Source organism: Leguminivora glycinivorella, chromosome 13, assembly GCF_023078275.1.
Source record: "Leguminivora glycinivorella isolate SPB_JAAS2020 chromosome 13, LegGlyc_1.1, whole genome shotgun sequence".
Taxonomy (NCBI): Eukaryota; Metazoa; Arthropoda; class Insecta; order Lepidoptera; family Tortricidae; genus Leguminivora; species Leguminivora glycinivorella.
In genome coordinates this window covers 18936541-18951381 of record NC_062983.1, presented here as the reverse complement: position 1 = coordinate 18951381, position 14841 = coordinate 18936541, and the positions used below count along the sequence as shown (strand labels likewise).

The following is a 14841-nucleotide window of genomic DNA, read 5'->3' as shown; positions in this document are numbered from 1 at the left end:
CGAGGGGAGGGAGGGGGACACACCGCGCGGCGTGAAGTTTGTAAGAAGAGTTATTACTGGTTTATACTGTGACTATGTTCTTATGATTTAATGGATAACTAAAACTTAGTTAAAACAACTCTGAATTCTTTTTAACTCTTAAACTACGGTTTTTTAACTTTTTTACAAAACAATTGTACCTACCTAGTATTTTGACGCATAGTTCCTTAGAAAGCTATTCAAATAGGAGCTTATTATTCAATGGAATACTTAAGATCTTCATTAGTTATTTACTTTGTTTATTCGGTAAATATTCGGAAATGCAACCGAATTATTCGGCCGAATACGAACATTGAAAAACTTGCCGAATACCGAATATTCGGCACATCTCTACTACAGTGCATAATTAGGCGTACCTAATTTTATTAATGTAATACCTTCCTACAATACCTACAGTCTGACCAAAAAGAGTAGAATTTAAAAAACCGGCCAAGAGCGTGTCGGGCCACGCTCAGTGTAGGGTTCCGTAGTTTTCCGTATTTTTCTCAAAAAGTACTGAACCTATCAAGTTCAAAACAATTTTCCTAGAAAGTCTTTATAAAGTTCTACTTTTGCGATTTTTTTCATATTTTTTAAACATATGGTTCAAAAGTTAGAGGGGGGGGGACGCACTTTTTTTTCCTTTAGGAGCGATTATTTCGGAAAATATTAATATTATCAAAAAACGATCTTAGTAAACCCTTATTCATTTTTAAATACCTATCCAACAATATATCACAAGTTGGGGTTGAAATGAAAAAAAATATCAGCCCCCACTTTACATGTAGGGGGCGTACCCTAATAAAACATCTTTTTCCATTTTTTATTTTTTCACTTTGTTGGCGTAATTGATATACATATTGGTACCAAATTTCAGCTTTCTAGTGCTTACGGTTACTGAGATTATCCGCGGACGGACGGACGGACGGACGGACGGACGGACGGACAGACAGACATGGCGAAACTATAAGGGTTCCTAGTTGACTACGGAACCCTAAAAAGTGGCAACATCGTAGTGTCGTCCCGTTTTCTCACACATATTGATTTGAAAGGGATGACTACCGTGTTGCCACTTTTTTATTTCTAGATACCTACTCTTTTTACTCAGAGTGTACATACTCAGCAAGGCCACACACTCCAATTTATGTAGGTATATGAGCTATTTTTTATTCGATAGAATAGGACAGGAGGCAAACGAGCAGACAGGTCGCCTGAGTGCGTTTTCACATTATCCGATCCGATATAGGATGTAGGACCGATATCCCATACATTACAGGCGCCATCTTGGATTTTTTCCATTGAAATCCTTCCGACATCCGATATCGGATCGGATAATGTGAAAACGGACTGACGTTAAACGGTCGCCGCCGCCCATTGGACACCCGAAACATCAGAAGGGTTGAAGATGGGTGTACGCTTTTTACTTGAAGGTTTGAGGTCATTTATTGGTTTGCCCAATTTCACAGTCACAGATCGACTCACAGAAGAAAAGTCAATAAATTTGACTGCTAAGCCAGTAACTAACATACCTACATGACTTAATAAATAATAACTTACTTACTAGCCACTTTACTAACTAAATCATGAGTCAAGATTGCAACACTTGGCGTCGTAGGTACCTACCTATATGTATGTAATAATTAAAATAAATTACAAGCAACGTATTTCTCAGCTTCTTCACATTGCTTTAAGCAACAATTCAACAATGTATCACACCACCCGGCCTAGCCGAAGTGACAATAGTTGACGCTACGTGGCGAACGAAACGCAGTCTGGCTCTGTCGCGCCACTGCGAAAGAGCGATAGGGAAAGCTATAGCTACGATACGCTTACTAAGCGTAAGTGTAACGGCTCAGCCACGACATTGGTCTAAGCGCGGCAGCGGTGAGCGGCGGCCATACATTGGAGCGAGACACAGCGATGGGACTTTTCATTCGCACGTATGGCTGCCGCTCGCCGCTGTCGCGCTTAGACCAATGTCGTGGCTGGGCCGTAAGGCCTGAGTGGACGCTCGGCGCGGAGCGTTCGGCGAGCGTGCAGAGGGGCGGGCGGGCGTGCGTACACCCTATGCAGCGTCGACTCAGGACACTTGTATGAGCTTCAATTGTTTGAGATGCACGCCGCACGCGTTATATGAGCGTGCACTCTCAGTGTGCGTACCCCACAGAACTTAATTTAGATAGAAGAAACAAATTCGTATATTTGTATGCGCCGCGGTCCTGGGTGTCAAATTTTGTAAGTGAAGTTGATTCTGCCTGTAATTTTAAATATGTCTCAGTTCTTGATTGTTCATGGTGTTGTTGCAATTGAATATCACGTAACGTATTTTTATGTTTTGGTTGACTTAACGTTGTTGACGCCCGAAAGCTGCAAGCTGCTTGAGTAAAGACGGACAACTCAGTGGATTTCACTGAGTTCATTTGACACGCTAAGTAGATACGTTTGCTTGATCTATGGTATAGATGACATCTGTGGCGTACCCGAATGCACAAACGCTCACTATAATATCTCTTTCGTAGCTATCGATCTCACAGATCGACAGGGCCAGACTACATTTCTGCGGCGTTTCGCGTCACAGAAATGCCATTCGACTACGGGGCCGGGCCTGACACCAAGCGACTGTGACGTTGGCTAGGCACCCAGTATTCTAGCTTTAAACTGACCGTATAAATAAAATGAATGTTCGCATTAATCAGGGTATAAATTAAGCAGTCTCATACTATTTCAATGTAACATTTATCCGAAATTGAGGGCTTTGGAATAGTGCCAGTTCCATGGAACTCCGTCCTTAGTACAGTTGGTATCATAAATAGCTTTTCATCACACTTGCTCAGTAGGTGTGCAATTAATTACACACAGGCGTAACGAGAGTTATGGAAAAAGCTTTTTTCCGAGGGATTTATGAAATTTATAGTACTAAAATTAGCTTTTTTTATCTTTTTAAACTTATCTTATTTCAAGCACCAGGGGACCGATTTTTGAATCTCGGCCATTCGATTTCGTGAAATTCGTTCAATAATATCTCCACTACTAGCGATTTAAATTTTACTAACGGAATCGAAAACGAGTGGTCATTACTACTCGTTTTAAAATTACTAGCCGCCCTTTTTCAAAATTAGCATTACGTCGTTTTGCACAGACTTTCGAACGGCGAATTCGTGCGTTCGAAATTCAAAAATCGATCCCCTGCCTCTACATACCACGAAATTTTGACTTTTGTAGAATACTGGAATATACCGACTGTATCTGTACAGGCCCCGTAGCCGAATGGCATTTCTCCGACGCCAAACGAAAACGAAACGTAGTCCGGCTCTGTCGCGCCAATACGCAAGAGCGATAGGGATAGATATCTATTAGCGTTTCGTTTCGTGAGCGTTTCGTGAGCGTTTGTGCCATTCGGCTACGCACCCTGGAAATAGTGGAAATCCAACTGAAGAGCGCATTGTGCATTGTGCTCCACAATCCACATAAAATGCGTTATTTTGGGATATTTATTTTCTTCACATTTACACTGTACTGTCGTCTTTGTTTGTACTAACATATAGGTGTAACATGAGGAAACCGAATAATTTTAACAGCTTATTCCAACGTCATATTAGAATAGTAAAATGCCATATAAATTTTTCTGGATTTCGCCTACTTTCAGAGTTATAAGCATTAAAAAAATAACAATTACTTATTATTTCTCAGAACAAAACGCTATTTTGATGGCGATGATGCAGTTTTTTTTGCGTAATTTGCTTGACTTCATATAAAATTTTACCTTCGTTTTGCCCTCCGAAATTAGTAGTCAAAATGTTTCGGTTCCCTCATGTAACACCGTGTATCTGGAGGCATACTTAATGGTGCTCCCACACTGGGCTGTTATAAATGTTATATAACAGCCAGTGTGGGAGCACCACTAGTTTTAATAAAAGTACTTAAAATAGGTACTTTTAAAATTTCATTCACGCCACGCATTTATCATAACTAGCTTTTCCCAATACCCTCTTGGGTGCACACTGCTATAAATATTGAACGTTCGAAAGCTAGAGTCAACATTTTTAGATTTTACTGAGCATCACTCAGATGCTCCCCAGCACCCCACCCTTAGGACCCATTTAGAAAACGCGCAGTCACATTTTAGTTACATTGCGCTGTTGATGTTACATAGAATTCTGCCCAATAACCAAATACCGCAGTGTAATGAAAAACAAATGCGAATTCTCGTTCCGTATATGGGTTCGGCCTTTATCTAGGGCAGCCTGCAGCCCTACCTTATGCTAACGGTCGGCCTTAATGACCTTCGGGCCCACCTTCGACTGGCCCTGCCGCGCGAAGTGTTATAAAGCAACATTTTCATATAGCGCGGCAGCGGCGCGCGGCAGGCGATCCGTGAACAAACATTCATTTAGGTCCGTCCCAATTGCGCACGCACAACACAACACACTGACGCTCCTTTGCCGCGCCACCAAAAACCGACACGAACTGGTTCGCCGCGCGGCACGTTCGAGCGCGCCAATGTTCAAGCTGCCGCGCGCGGCGGACCCGTCCCCATATTGCGCGGCCGCTGCGCGAGCCAATGTTCGATGGTTTGCCGCGCGCAGTCGATACGCGGCTTTTAGTGCCCTAGGTATTGTATAATGGGTACAATATGCCGAATGGCACAAACGCTCGTAGATATCTATCTCTATCGCTCGTGCGTATTGGCGCGGCAGAGCCAGACTACCTTTCGCGGAGTTTCGTTTTCGTTTCGCGTCGCAGAAATGCCATTCGGCTACGGCACCTGGTTGCGGGCTTGGTCTCTCAGCCGCTGTATTACTATCTTACTATGTAAAATTATCAACGATATTTTTTATTGAAAATTACGAGACGACACTTACATTCACTGACAGCTATTGGCTAGCCTAGCTCATTCCTGGATCACCTGTTTATCTCCTGAGGAGGTCTGGCATATTTAATAAAATAATACATGATTATTTTGTTTAAAGTTTGTCAACCACTTAAGAGAAATATGTCATATCCCTTAGTCTATGGTCATAATATGTCACTGTCTTTCAAAGAGGAGATGTCTGTGTACGTAGCCGAATGCACAAACGCTCACAAAAATATCTCTTTCGTAGCTATCTATCTCTATCGCTCTTGCGTATTGGCGCGACAGAGCCAGACTACATTTCTGCGGCGTTTCGATTCGCAGACATGCCATTCGGCTACGGAGCCTGTTCGGAAAGATAAGTCGTGAAATGTATGGGGTCATGGTGTCCAATAGCAAACGGGATGAACAGAACCCTAGCTGTATCTTCACTGTTTATTGTGCGCGTGGAGGTATAGTAGTTACATTTACATACAAGTATTTTATGTACATATTACTTATTTAGTTAGTTCAGGGAGTGATTTCTCTGTAATTTAAGTAAATCTGCTCTCGTGGATTCCGGTAACGACATAGAATGAGGAGGCACACTCGAAGGTTATGACAGATGACGCCACCCTATTAGTCCATTGCACAAATAAAGAATTTCACACGTGAGAGTGAGATGATGATATGTTTTTTTCTCTCACACATATGATTGCCAGTGACATGCTTAGACACTTGCACGGGCGCCGCCTGGCGGGATAAAATAAAATGTGTCAGTGGTGTACCTCCTCAATGGCGGCAGATCATTCCATATGTTTGTTGCTGCGAATTTGAAACCTCCAAAACTTTGTTTTGTGTTTAGGGACAATGAAGGTGTACTGTCTGTGACTTCTTATTGACTAGTTTGAATCACTTACCACTTCAGATTTTCATAAAGAGAAGAGATAAATTTTCTTAGTCAATATTAATCGAGGATTGAAATAAAACAATTATAAAGAGTAACGTATTTATTGTAGAAATCTTCCAATTTAGCCACTTATTGAACAAGCTTGTGGACGTTCTACTGCTTGTGACATTTTAGCAACTAGCAAAGAGAATACAAATCCCTATCCTGGCTACTAACTTAATTTTCTATTCGTCTAGTCTTATTGTGGTCAGAGATGCAAGATGTATTGATTTGTTCGCAGTTTCCGTTATCCTATTTAGCATTATTCGAAGCATTTCGATTCGTTTTCACTACATTGGCAAAACATTTGGCGAAGCATATGTAAAGGCTTTGGCGACTATTCCGAGCGGCCGGATGTGAAAGCGCCTCAGGACCGTACTCCATGGAATGAAACAACCGAATAATATTTTGAAAATGTTTTTTATTAATAACACTTACATTTTTACAGCGCTCCTAGCCAACAGAGTAATACTAAAAAATGAATCGGTGTAAATAACTGTCGAACGCAAAACAAAGTTCTACGGTGTACGTCAAATAAACGGCTCACAAAGATCAAATCATTACAGTAATATCATCATGATCAACCACTATTGTCACGAGATGTACATCGTCTTCTCAAACAAGCACAGGTCACTCTAAAGAAACAAACTTCGTTTAAATCTATAAACATTTCATATAATTTAGATTTATTAGTCGCTATAATGTTATATTTTACTTTTGTAACCATTATTATAATGTTATATGTATTCGTTACGAAAAATTGAAATGAATCGTCCCACTAGGGTCTCCGGCTGGTTCGCCAGAGGCGCGTTACGGGCTCGCGCGCTCGACGAGCATGTTCGCCGCGCGGGCTCGCTCGGCGAGCATGTTCGCCGCGCGGGCTCGCTCGGCGAGCATGTTCGCCGCGCGGGCTCGCACGGCGAGCATGTTCGCCGCGCAGGCTCGCACGGCGAGCATGTTCGCCGCGCAGGCTCGCCCGCGCCCGGCTCGCGGCCGCCGCCCGCTCCGGCCGCGGCCGGAGCCCCGAGTGGCCACTAAAACAATCTCACTCTATCATAACTGTATAATTTTAAAAATTTCTAATTACGCATCCCTACGTTTTGTTATTATCCTTTAATTAAGAAATAAAATCTTACATAATTACCATGAGCAGCCTATTTTTAATAAATTTGACGAAATTCACTAATAATCTGAATATGTCGTTACAAAAGAAAGCGTGGTGTTGTAGCGTGGAGCCGCGACGGAGCGAGAGTCGGCAGTGGCCCGGCGCGGCCCGCAGGCGGAGGTGTATGCTCATAACTACGTTACGATTCAAAATACGGCTTCAAAATTTCAACTACCTACCTAACAGTAAGCGGTAGTACAGTGTACACTAATCCTCAGGCACTCCACATCGACCTCGCACACACCATGCACCCGATCGCTGAGCGAACTAAACGTTTCCACTCGAAAAATCCAACTTAATCTATACTTAAATTATAATAATAATGGCTCTTAACTGTAATTTTACAACAAATGCTTTCGTTGGCCGCCGAACACGGCGGCATGCCGACGCCCATATGATTCACGAACGATGAACTACTGCTAGACGATCATTTATTACTTATTACATAAGTATGTGAAAAACAATTCATTAGTATAATTCATTAAGTCTATCTTACGCGATTAGTGTGTTCGAGGTCCGGGCCGGCGCCGTCGCGAGGCGGCCCGAGTACGCTTCCGGAGCCGCGTCCTCGAGATTCAATCGTCAAATTACATAGTCAAACAATTTTCAATATAAAAATAACTCGATTCATAATCATCAAAAATAATAATAATCGTGTATAATATTTTTCATCACAAATATCAAACCACCGTTCACCGTGCATATATACATACATAGTTCATGGAAACAATAAATAAGGAGGCGGGGTCCGTCCTGCCGGCGGCGCGGGCGCGGCGCGGGAGCGAGACGGCGACAGCTGCGGGAGCGAGACGGCACGCGTCTAGTAGTACGTCTCCTGCTCCAGCCAGCCGCCCGGGTTGCGGCGCAGGTAGAAGCGCCGGATCTCGTCGTAGATGAAGATCGACAGCATGAACGGGATGGCCGGCAGCCACCACACGAACCTGTACACATACACACACACTCTTAGTTCACATCACATAGCGACCTTAGCTGGCGCAGTCGGTTTTGTTATATGTAAGAACAGACAAGTTGTGAGTTAGACAAGGACGGCTCCAGGTTTCCAGCTTTGAGTGTATCGTGGTTACACTGTAAGCACAACTAAGGGGCAGGATTCTTAGTTACTGCTGTATCTAAACACACGCTATTTGGGGACTTGCAAACTGAGTCTTATTAGCATCGGCATTCGTAAACGGCAGTGGGTGACGTAAGCGGGTCTCCTGCCCCCTTTGGCTACTTAGCAGAGGGAGCTACATACTACTCCCCAATGAGCTTACCCCGCTTGGAAGTGAGAGACGTAAATGCATTTACGCAAGGGTCAAGTCTAACTGGCACAGTCGGTAGGATGTATATACTCACTTGAGTGGGTACATCCGGAGGCCCTTGTCCATGCCGGGCGTGTAAGACAGGAAGGCGGCCAGCGCGGTCTCGAAGATGATGCCGAAGTTGAGCGCCCAGTTGCGCATGCCCTGGTGCACGATGGAGTTGCGGCGCGTCTTGCAGATGATCAGGTCGGCCCACTGCACCACCACGATGGACACGAAGAACGCGGTGTGGCAGGTGAACTCGAGGGCTTTGCGGTCGCGGTACGTCTGCAGAACAAACAACAGGTCAGTTTGTTTTTTTGTGAAATAGGCAGCAAACGAGCAGGCGAGCCGCCTGATGGGAAGCAGTCATCGCCGCCCATGGACATATGCAACATCAGGGGAGCCACTTATGCGTTGCCGACCTTTGAGAACCCTAAATGCTTCTTGAGGAACCTCATATCATAGCGCAAGGGAAACACCTCATTCCACAACTTGCACGTTCTGGGCAAAAACGAGCGAGAGGCCCGTTTGTTCTTGGTTTGCCACGTGTCGAGAAAGTGAGGATGAACTTTGTTTCTTTGGCGGGAGGTGCGGTGATAAAAGCATTGCATGTTTCATTCTCTCCTCCCCAATTTACGCTACAGCGACTGTGTGCTTTGGAGTGAGCATTATTGGTTCACGATGTTCAACTGTTCCACTCTCTGGTGCGCCATACCATGTGTATTATGAAATCATTTACAAGTGAGATGCAATACGTAAGCGTAACCGGCGTATTTGCCATATTTGGGCAGACCTTGACGTGGTACGTAAACGTCAGACACAAACATTCGTTAAACACTGATTTAAACTTTCACGATTATTACACATAATTATTTTTAAAAACCGGGACTTAATCGCGTATAACTACATATTAAACTGACCTCCAACGTTGGAATCCTGTCATTAATAAGTGTAAGCCGAAAATAATATCGACAGTCGTTAAATCGAATATCGTCAGTGTTGTATGTCGACAGAGTAACATCCCTAGTGCGCAAACAGTTCAAGTTGATAATCAAAACCAAGTGCGGGTAGTTCGAAAAACTCGCGCGGCTGTCAGAAGGTGTTGATGTCATTTCAAGCCAGTCTTCTCCGAGACCACGGGGACAACGTCGTCCTTGAAACGTTGGAGGTCAGTTTAATATGTAGTTATACGCGATTAAGTCCCGGTTTTTAAAAACAAACATTCGTTGTTTATAATAAAGTAAGTATCTGTCGTTTTACTCAAACGTACGTATAAAGTTTACTTTCTTTGACGAGTTATGTGTTAACATTTCTTTACTGAGCTAAAAGTACCGCATTTTCAACAGTCTAATGGTAATTTACTCGTATTTGTATAAAATAATATCGTTTCTAATAAATAAATGGACGAGAAGAATCTAGCTGCTTTGCAACAATTTATTATTATAAAACTATATTTACCATGTTCTAACTTACCCATTCTTGTCCATAAGAGTCAGTCAAATCGTTGATAGCCTTGGAGTCCCACATCTTGCGGATGCCGAAGAGCTTGAGCGGCAGGAATCCGTTCTCAGCCATGATCACGAAGTACACGAAGAAGCCGGCCGCCGCTTGGATCATCCCGATTTGCCCGTAGGCCATGGAGATCAATCTGCCAACACCCGAGGGGAACGTCAGAAACGGGAGGGGAGTGAACGTCTCGCAAGCTTGATTTTTATCGACACACGTTTACAATGTTTTAAATTCTTAGCCAATTGAAATGAGCAAAAATATTTCAGTTAATTTCTTGAATATTTATTTTAATAAGCAATAGAAATTCAGGGGCAAGGATGATGTATAAGGGATTGACAATCTTCATATTAAGCAACGTACCTCCATTTGTAAGCGCCATCTATTAAATACTATCATAACTACACTGATGAGGCCTACAATATATATATTTTTTTAATGTATATTGCAGTAATATCATTATATCAAAATGAAGTATGTCGTTTGTTCTTAAAATAAATTAAAAAGACGAAAAATATTGTCGAAAATGTCATTTTTGCCACTTCCAGGCTGTGAAACAGCGCCATCTAGTTTTATACATGAGTTCTGAGCTATTTCAGAGGTAATTTTTAGGGTTCCGTAGTCAACTAGGAACCCTTATAATTTCGCCATGTCTGTCTGTCCGTCCGTCCGTTCGCGGATAATCTCAGTAACCGTAAGCACTAGAAAGCTGAAATTTGGTACCAATATGTATATCAATCACGCCAACAAAGTGCAAAAATAAAAAATGGAAAAAAATGTTTTATTAGGGTACCCCCCTACATGTAAAGTGGGGGCTGATATTTTTTTTTATTCCAAACCCCAACGTGTGATATATTGTTGGATAGGTATTTAAAAATGAATAAGGGTTTACTAAGATCGTTTTTTGATAATATTCATATTTTCGGAAATAATCGCTCCTAAAGGAAAAAAAATGCGTCCCCCCCCCTCTAACTTTTGAACCATTTGTTTAAAAAATATGAAAAAAATCACAAAAGTAGAACTTTATAAAGACTTTCTAGGAAAATTGTTTTGAACTTGATAGGTTCAGTAGTTTTTGAGAAAAATACGGAAAACTACGGAACCCTACACTGAGCGTGGCCCGACACGCTCTTGGCCGGTTTTTTTTGTATGAGATTGTCAGTCCCGTATATATCGTCCTTGGTAGGAGTAAAGACCAGTTGAGGTTTTTTACTAATGTGCACAAAATTTGGATTGATTCGTATCGTGTGTCGTAAAGTGCCTTCTATGTGTGCATTCGTTTGAAGTTATTGGACAATCGGCACGTATGCAACTAGCTAGTAAGCTTTTATGTAGGTACTTTAAGAATATAGAGTATGCTCTAAACTTTTATAAATGGCTAGGATTATATATTATAGTTAGCAGATTTATACTAAAACAAAAATCATATCCTCTTTGTATTGTTCATTAAGTTGGAAGTACTAGTCTAAAATTGACGCAATCATTAATGTATAGAAATGATTTTTGCTTTAATAATAGGAAATCATCATTTCATTTGGTACATCGAAAATGTTTTTCATCTCAATTAATTAACATGAATGGATATTTTTTTTTACATTTTTTAATGATATGAGTTAATTTATATCAGGTTCTTAATTAAACTATGCTAAGATTTAGAGCATATTAGACTGTAGAGTACAGTTACAGTAAGCATTGTCGATGTCCGCAAGTTAGTAAACTAAATGTACGATAGAGATAAAACAACATCCATGCGTCCACTGCACAACATTCTATTAGTCGATACTACGATGTTAAAAATAATTTAGAAATTAAAATAAAATTAGGAAAGAGAAAATACCCAATTTCAGAAATTTTAACCTAATGCACAATTTTAATCAAATAATTTGGACACCGTTCTAGTATATTTGTATACATATCCCCTTAATCATAAACGGCCACTAAAGTTATCAAGCCGATAAAGTTCGTTTGTCCCTTTCCGACGTTGGTGTGATAGAAAGGGATAAACGAACTTTATCGGCTTGATGACTTTAGTGAACGTTTATGAATAGGGGGGATAGCGTTTAAGAAAACATACGTCGGAGGTTATTTTTTATATTTCTGTAATTGGGTAGTAAGTAAGCTGCAGCGAGTGAGTTAGACAGGCAGTTGAAGTCATTATAAGCGATATAATCAGCGAAGGTTCCCTACCAAGTGTGGTGTGTGTGTGGCGTAGAAAGCGCTTGGAGCGTTTATTTGCGACTAACGTGCTCTTCTACTGAATATAAATAAACCAATACTAATATAACAATACGTAAAGTATAATAATACGTAAAGTGATAAAATTATTACTATATCTATAAATGTACCCTTTCGCCTACGACATTCCTTGAACGCAAACGTTTATAATGTTTAATGGAGTCTTCTAAGTTATCTACGGGACATGACAACATGTATCACACAAGTTGCTAGCGTCTAGAACGAACACTACACGATCTAAGTAGATCTAATCGTGCATCGTCGCCGACCAAGTGTCGCCCAACATTTTTTATTGCGTACTTTGAAATATGGAAGAGTGAAGATTATAGAGAGATAGGTGTAAAATTCTAATCTATTTAGAATCCTCTAGTTCATACATGTCAGAAAATATATGAAGAGCTTTAAGAAGCAAACGAGTTACAGTATGTAGGTATTATGTACTGGTTTCGTATATTTATTAGGTATTGTATACAAGTAGACATCTTTTACTGGGAGTTCTGAATACATAGTTCTGTATACAGGGTCGGGGGTAGTTATAATCACTCTTCCACATCCAGCTCGAATGGTACTGTTGAGACACGGGTGGCCGCATTATTGTCGTTCGTGGCTGCGGCCGACAACTGAACGATTAGACGAGATGAGTCGAACAAGAATTCGCGCCGTCATAAAACAGCTAAAACGTGGTCATTATGACGGATCGAACTATTTTTCGACCTCACTTTTCTTACAAGTACCAAATAAGCGTACGACCGGCTTACTGGTAGGCGGGACCGTAGCTTATAGGCACAGTCTCTAGGTTTTATGATCAATCCGTAATAGTCTTTACAGGATACGCTATGTTGCCAGTTGAAACAAATGCAGGCACCGACAACATGGCGAATCCTTTCGGTCATCTATTAATTCAGTTGCCTGTTTTGTGTGGCGCCGTGCGACGGACGAGTCATTGTGTAGTCCTCAGAGTAAAGATACCAATGTGTCTTTTAGCCGACGGCAAAAGCGCTTGGAACGAGTTACCGATACGAACTACTGCGTACTTTTCAGCGTACAATTATGATTTAGGCATCAAGCTAGATTAAATATGGTAGGCAAGCAATAATATTCATCTAATCTTATGACGGTTATGACCTTCGGTTAAACCACGTTAGTCTAAAAATACTTTTAGACTAGTTACAGAAATAAATCCATAACTAAAAACGTCTGTATAACATGTTTTGTAAGTCAGTTAAGTCTAAACAACATCGAACATGGTATTTTCGATCTGAGAACGCCACTCAATAATGAAACCAGCTCGTGTGAACACCCATAAGAGTAGTATAGGCGTCAGGCCGGTGCAGTCAGGCCAACCTTCTGTTGACGAGGTTGTCGCGGTAAGGGTCCCGCGGCTGCCGCTTCATGATATCTGACTCGGGCGCCTCGTACGCCAGAGAGATAGCTGGCACCTTCGTAAACACCAAGCAGTCAGGACATACCAACATTCACTACACCCCAGGTGGAGCTGGTTGGCTATCAAAAGTGCACGCTAAGCTTCTATTGTTGTTGACCTCAGATGAGTATTAAAAATGGACTACACAATGTAGTGCAAAATGTTTTTCATCGTATTTACAAGGAATCGGAGGAACGTGTCATGCTGTTTCAGCAGTCTCAATACAAACTGAAATAACATGACAAATACGAACGGTTCCATGAAAATACGAAGGAAAACTATTGTGCACTACATCTGTAAAAGTTTTCATCGCATCTTTAAAACTTATTCAAGATTGTCAACATTGGATTTTACTGTATATAATTGATTACATTGCGTATTAGTTATGTATGACTAGTTTCCATACACAAAGGAATCAATTTAACATGTAGAGGAAAGCTCAATTGAGGCCTTAACTGTGTACACATTTTGAAATCCACCCATAATTATAAAACTCGCATTCAGCACGTATCAGCGCTCTTACGTTAGTAAAGTATTAGGCCACGCCACTCAGTTGCATACTAGGTGCCCTGTTTAGCCCTACTAATCTTATTTTAATAAAATAATACACAAGCGAAATTAGCGGACGAACTTAATCCTTTATTAAAATGGGAGTGCCAAAACGTGTTGCAGGCGAGTCTTTCATATGCTCCGTTTTGTGGGTATTTTATCTGTATATAAATATGACGCTTATACATAATAAATATACCTACATACACCTCTCTACGCCGCTTATACTAAACTACGTCGATTAGAAATATTATTAATGAAAAATATATCTAAATATATCTGCTTAATATTACGATATTATAGCTAGTTAAAAGACTGGCGTGTTCATAAATTACATACGATAGCTTTCAACCTTGAAAGACAAAATTTAAAAATCTGAAACACTACACTAGTGAGAGAAGTTACAAACAAGCCCTAAGTTGTAGAGTAATTATAATTATAATATATTACTTATATATATCAGTGTCAGTGTATATATATTAGCCTTGATGAAACAAGTCTCGAATGTGTGATGAAGCGCTCGGCTCAACGTGAGTATCGAATGATAGCGAGGTCTTCGTGAAAACTTGTGTCGGGTGAAGTATGAGCGGTAAGAAATGAGAAAACGTCAAAATACCATACAGACAACAGTAGTACTATAGGACACTTATCAAATGTTCCATGCATGACAGAGATGACAGGTACAGACAGGGAAACACCGAAACTTACCTGCTCACAACACCGTACATTAAAAAAGTGTTAAAAATCACAAAAACAAAATGAAACAATGTGTTTATGAAGTGACCGTGAGGTGTAACGCGGATAAAACACATTCTTCCATGGACATCAAGCTAAGGAAGGTTGTTAAGATAGTAAAATACA

General features: G+C 41.1%; 1 protein-coding gene across 1 annotated transcript in view; it reads right to left on the bottom strand.

Annotated features, from left to right (window-relative positions):
* Positions 1–6199: 6199 nt before the first annotated feature.
* The window catches only part of LOC125232948 (sodium/potassium-transporting ATPase subunit alpha-like), a 33211-nt gene continuing 24569 nt past the window's right edge, over positions 6200–14841 (bottom strand). The window contains 4 exon segments of the mRNA XM_048138799.1: positions 6200–7904; positions 8320–8552; positions 9741–9915; positions 13353–13447. Of these exon segments, the coding sequence (XP_047994756.1) occupies positions 7784–7904; positions 8320–8552; positions 9741–9915; positions 13353–13447 (624 nt within the window). The 3' untranslated portion in view covers positions 6200–7783.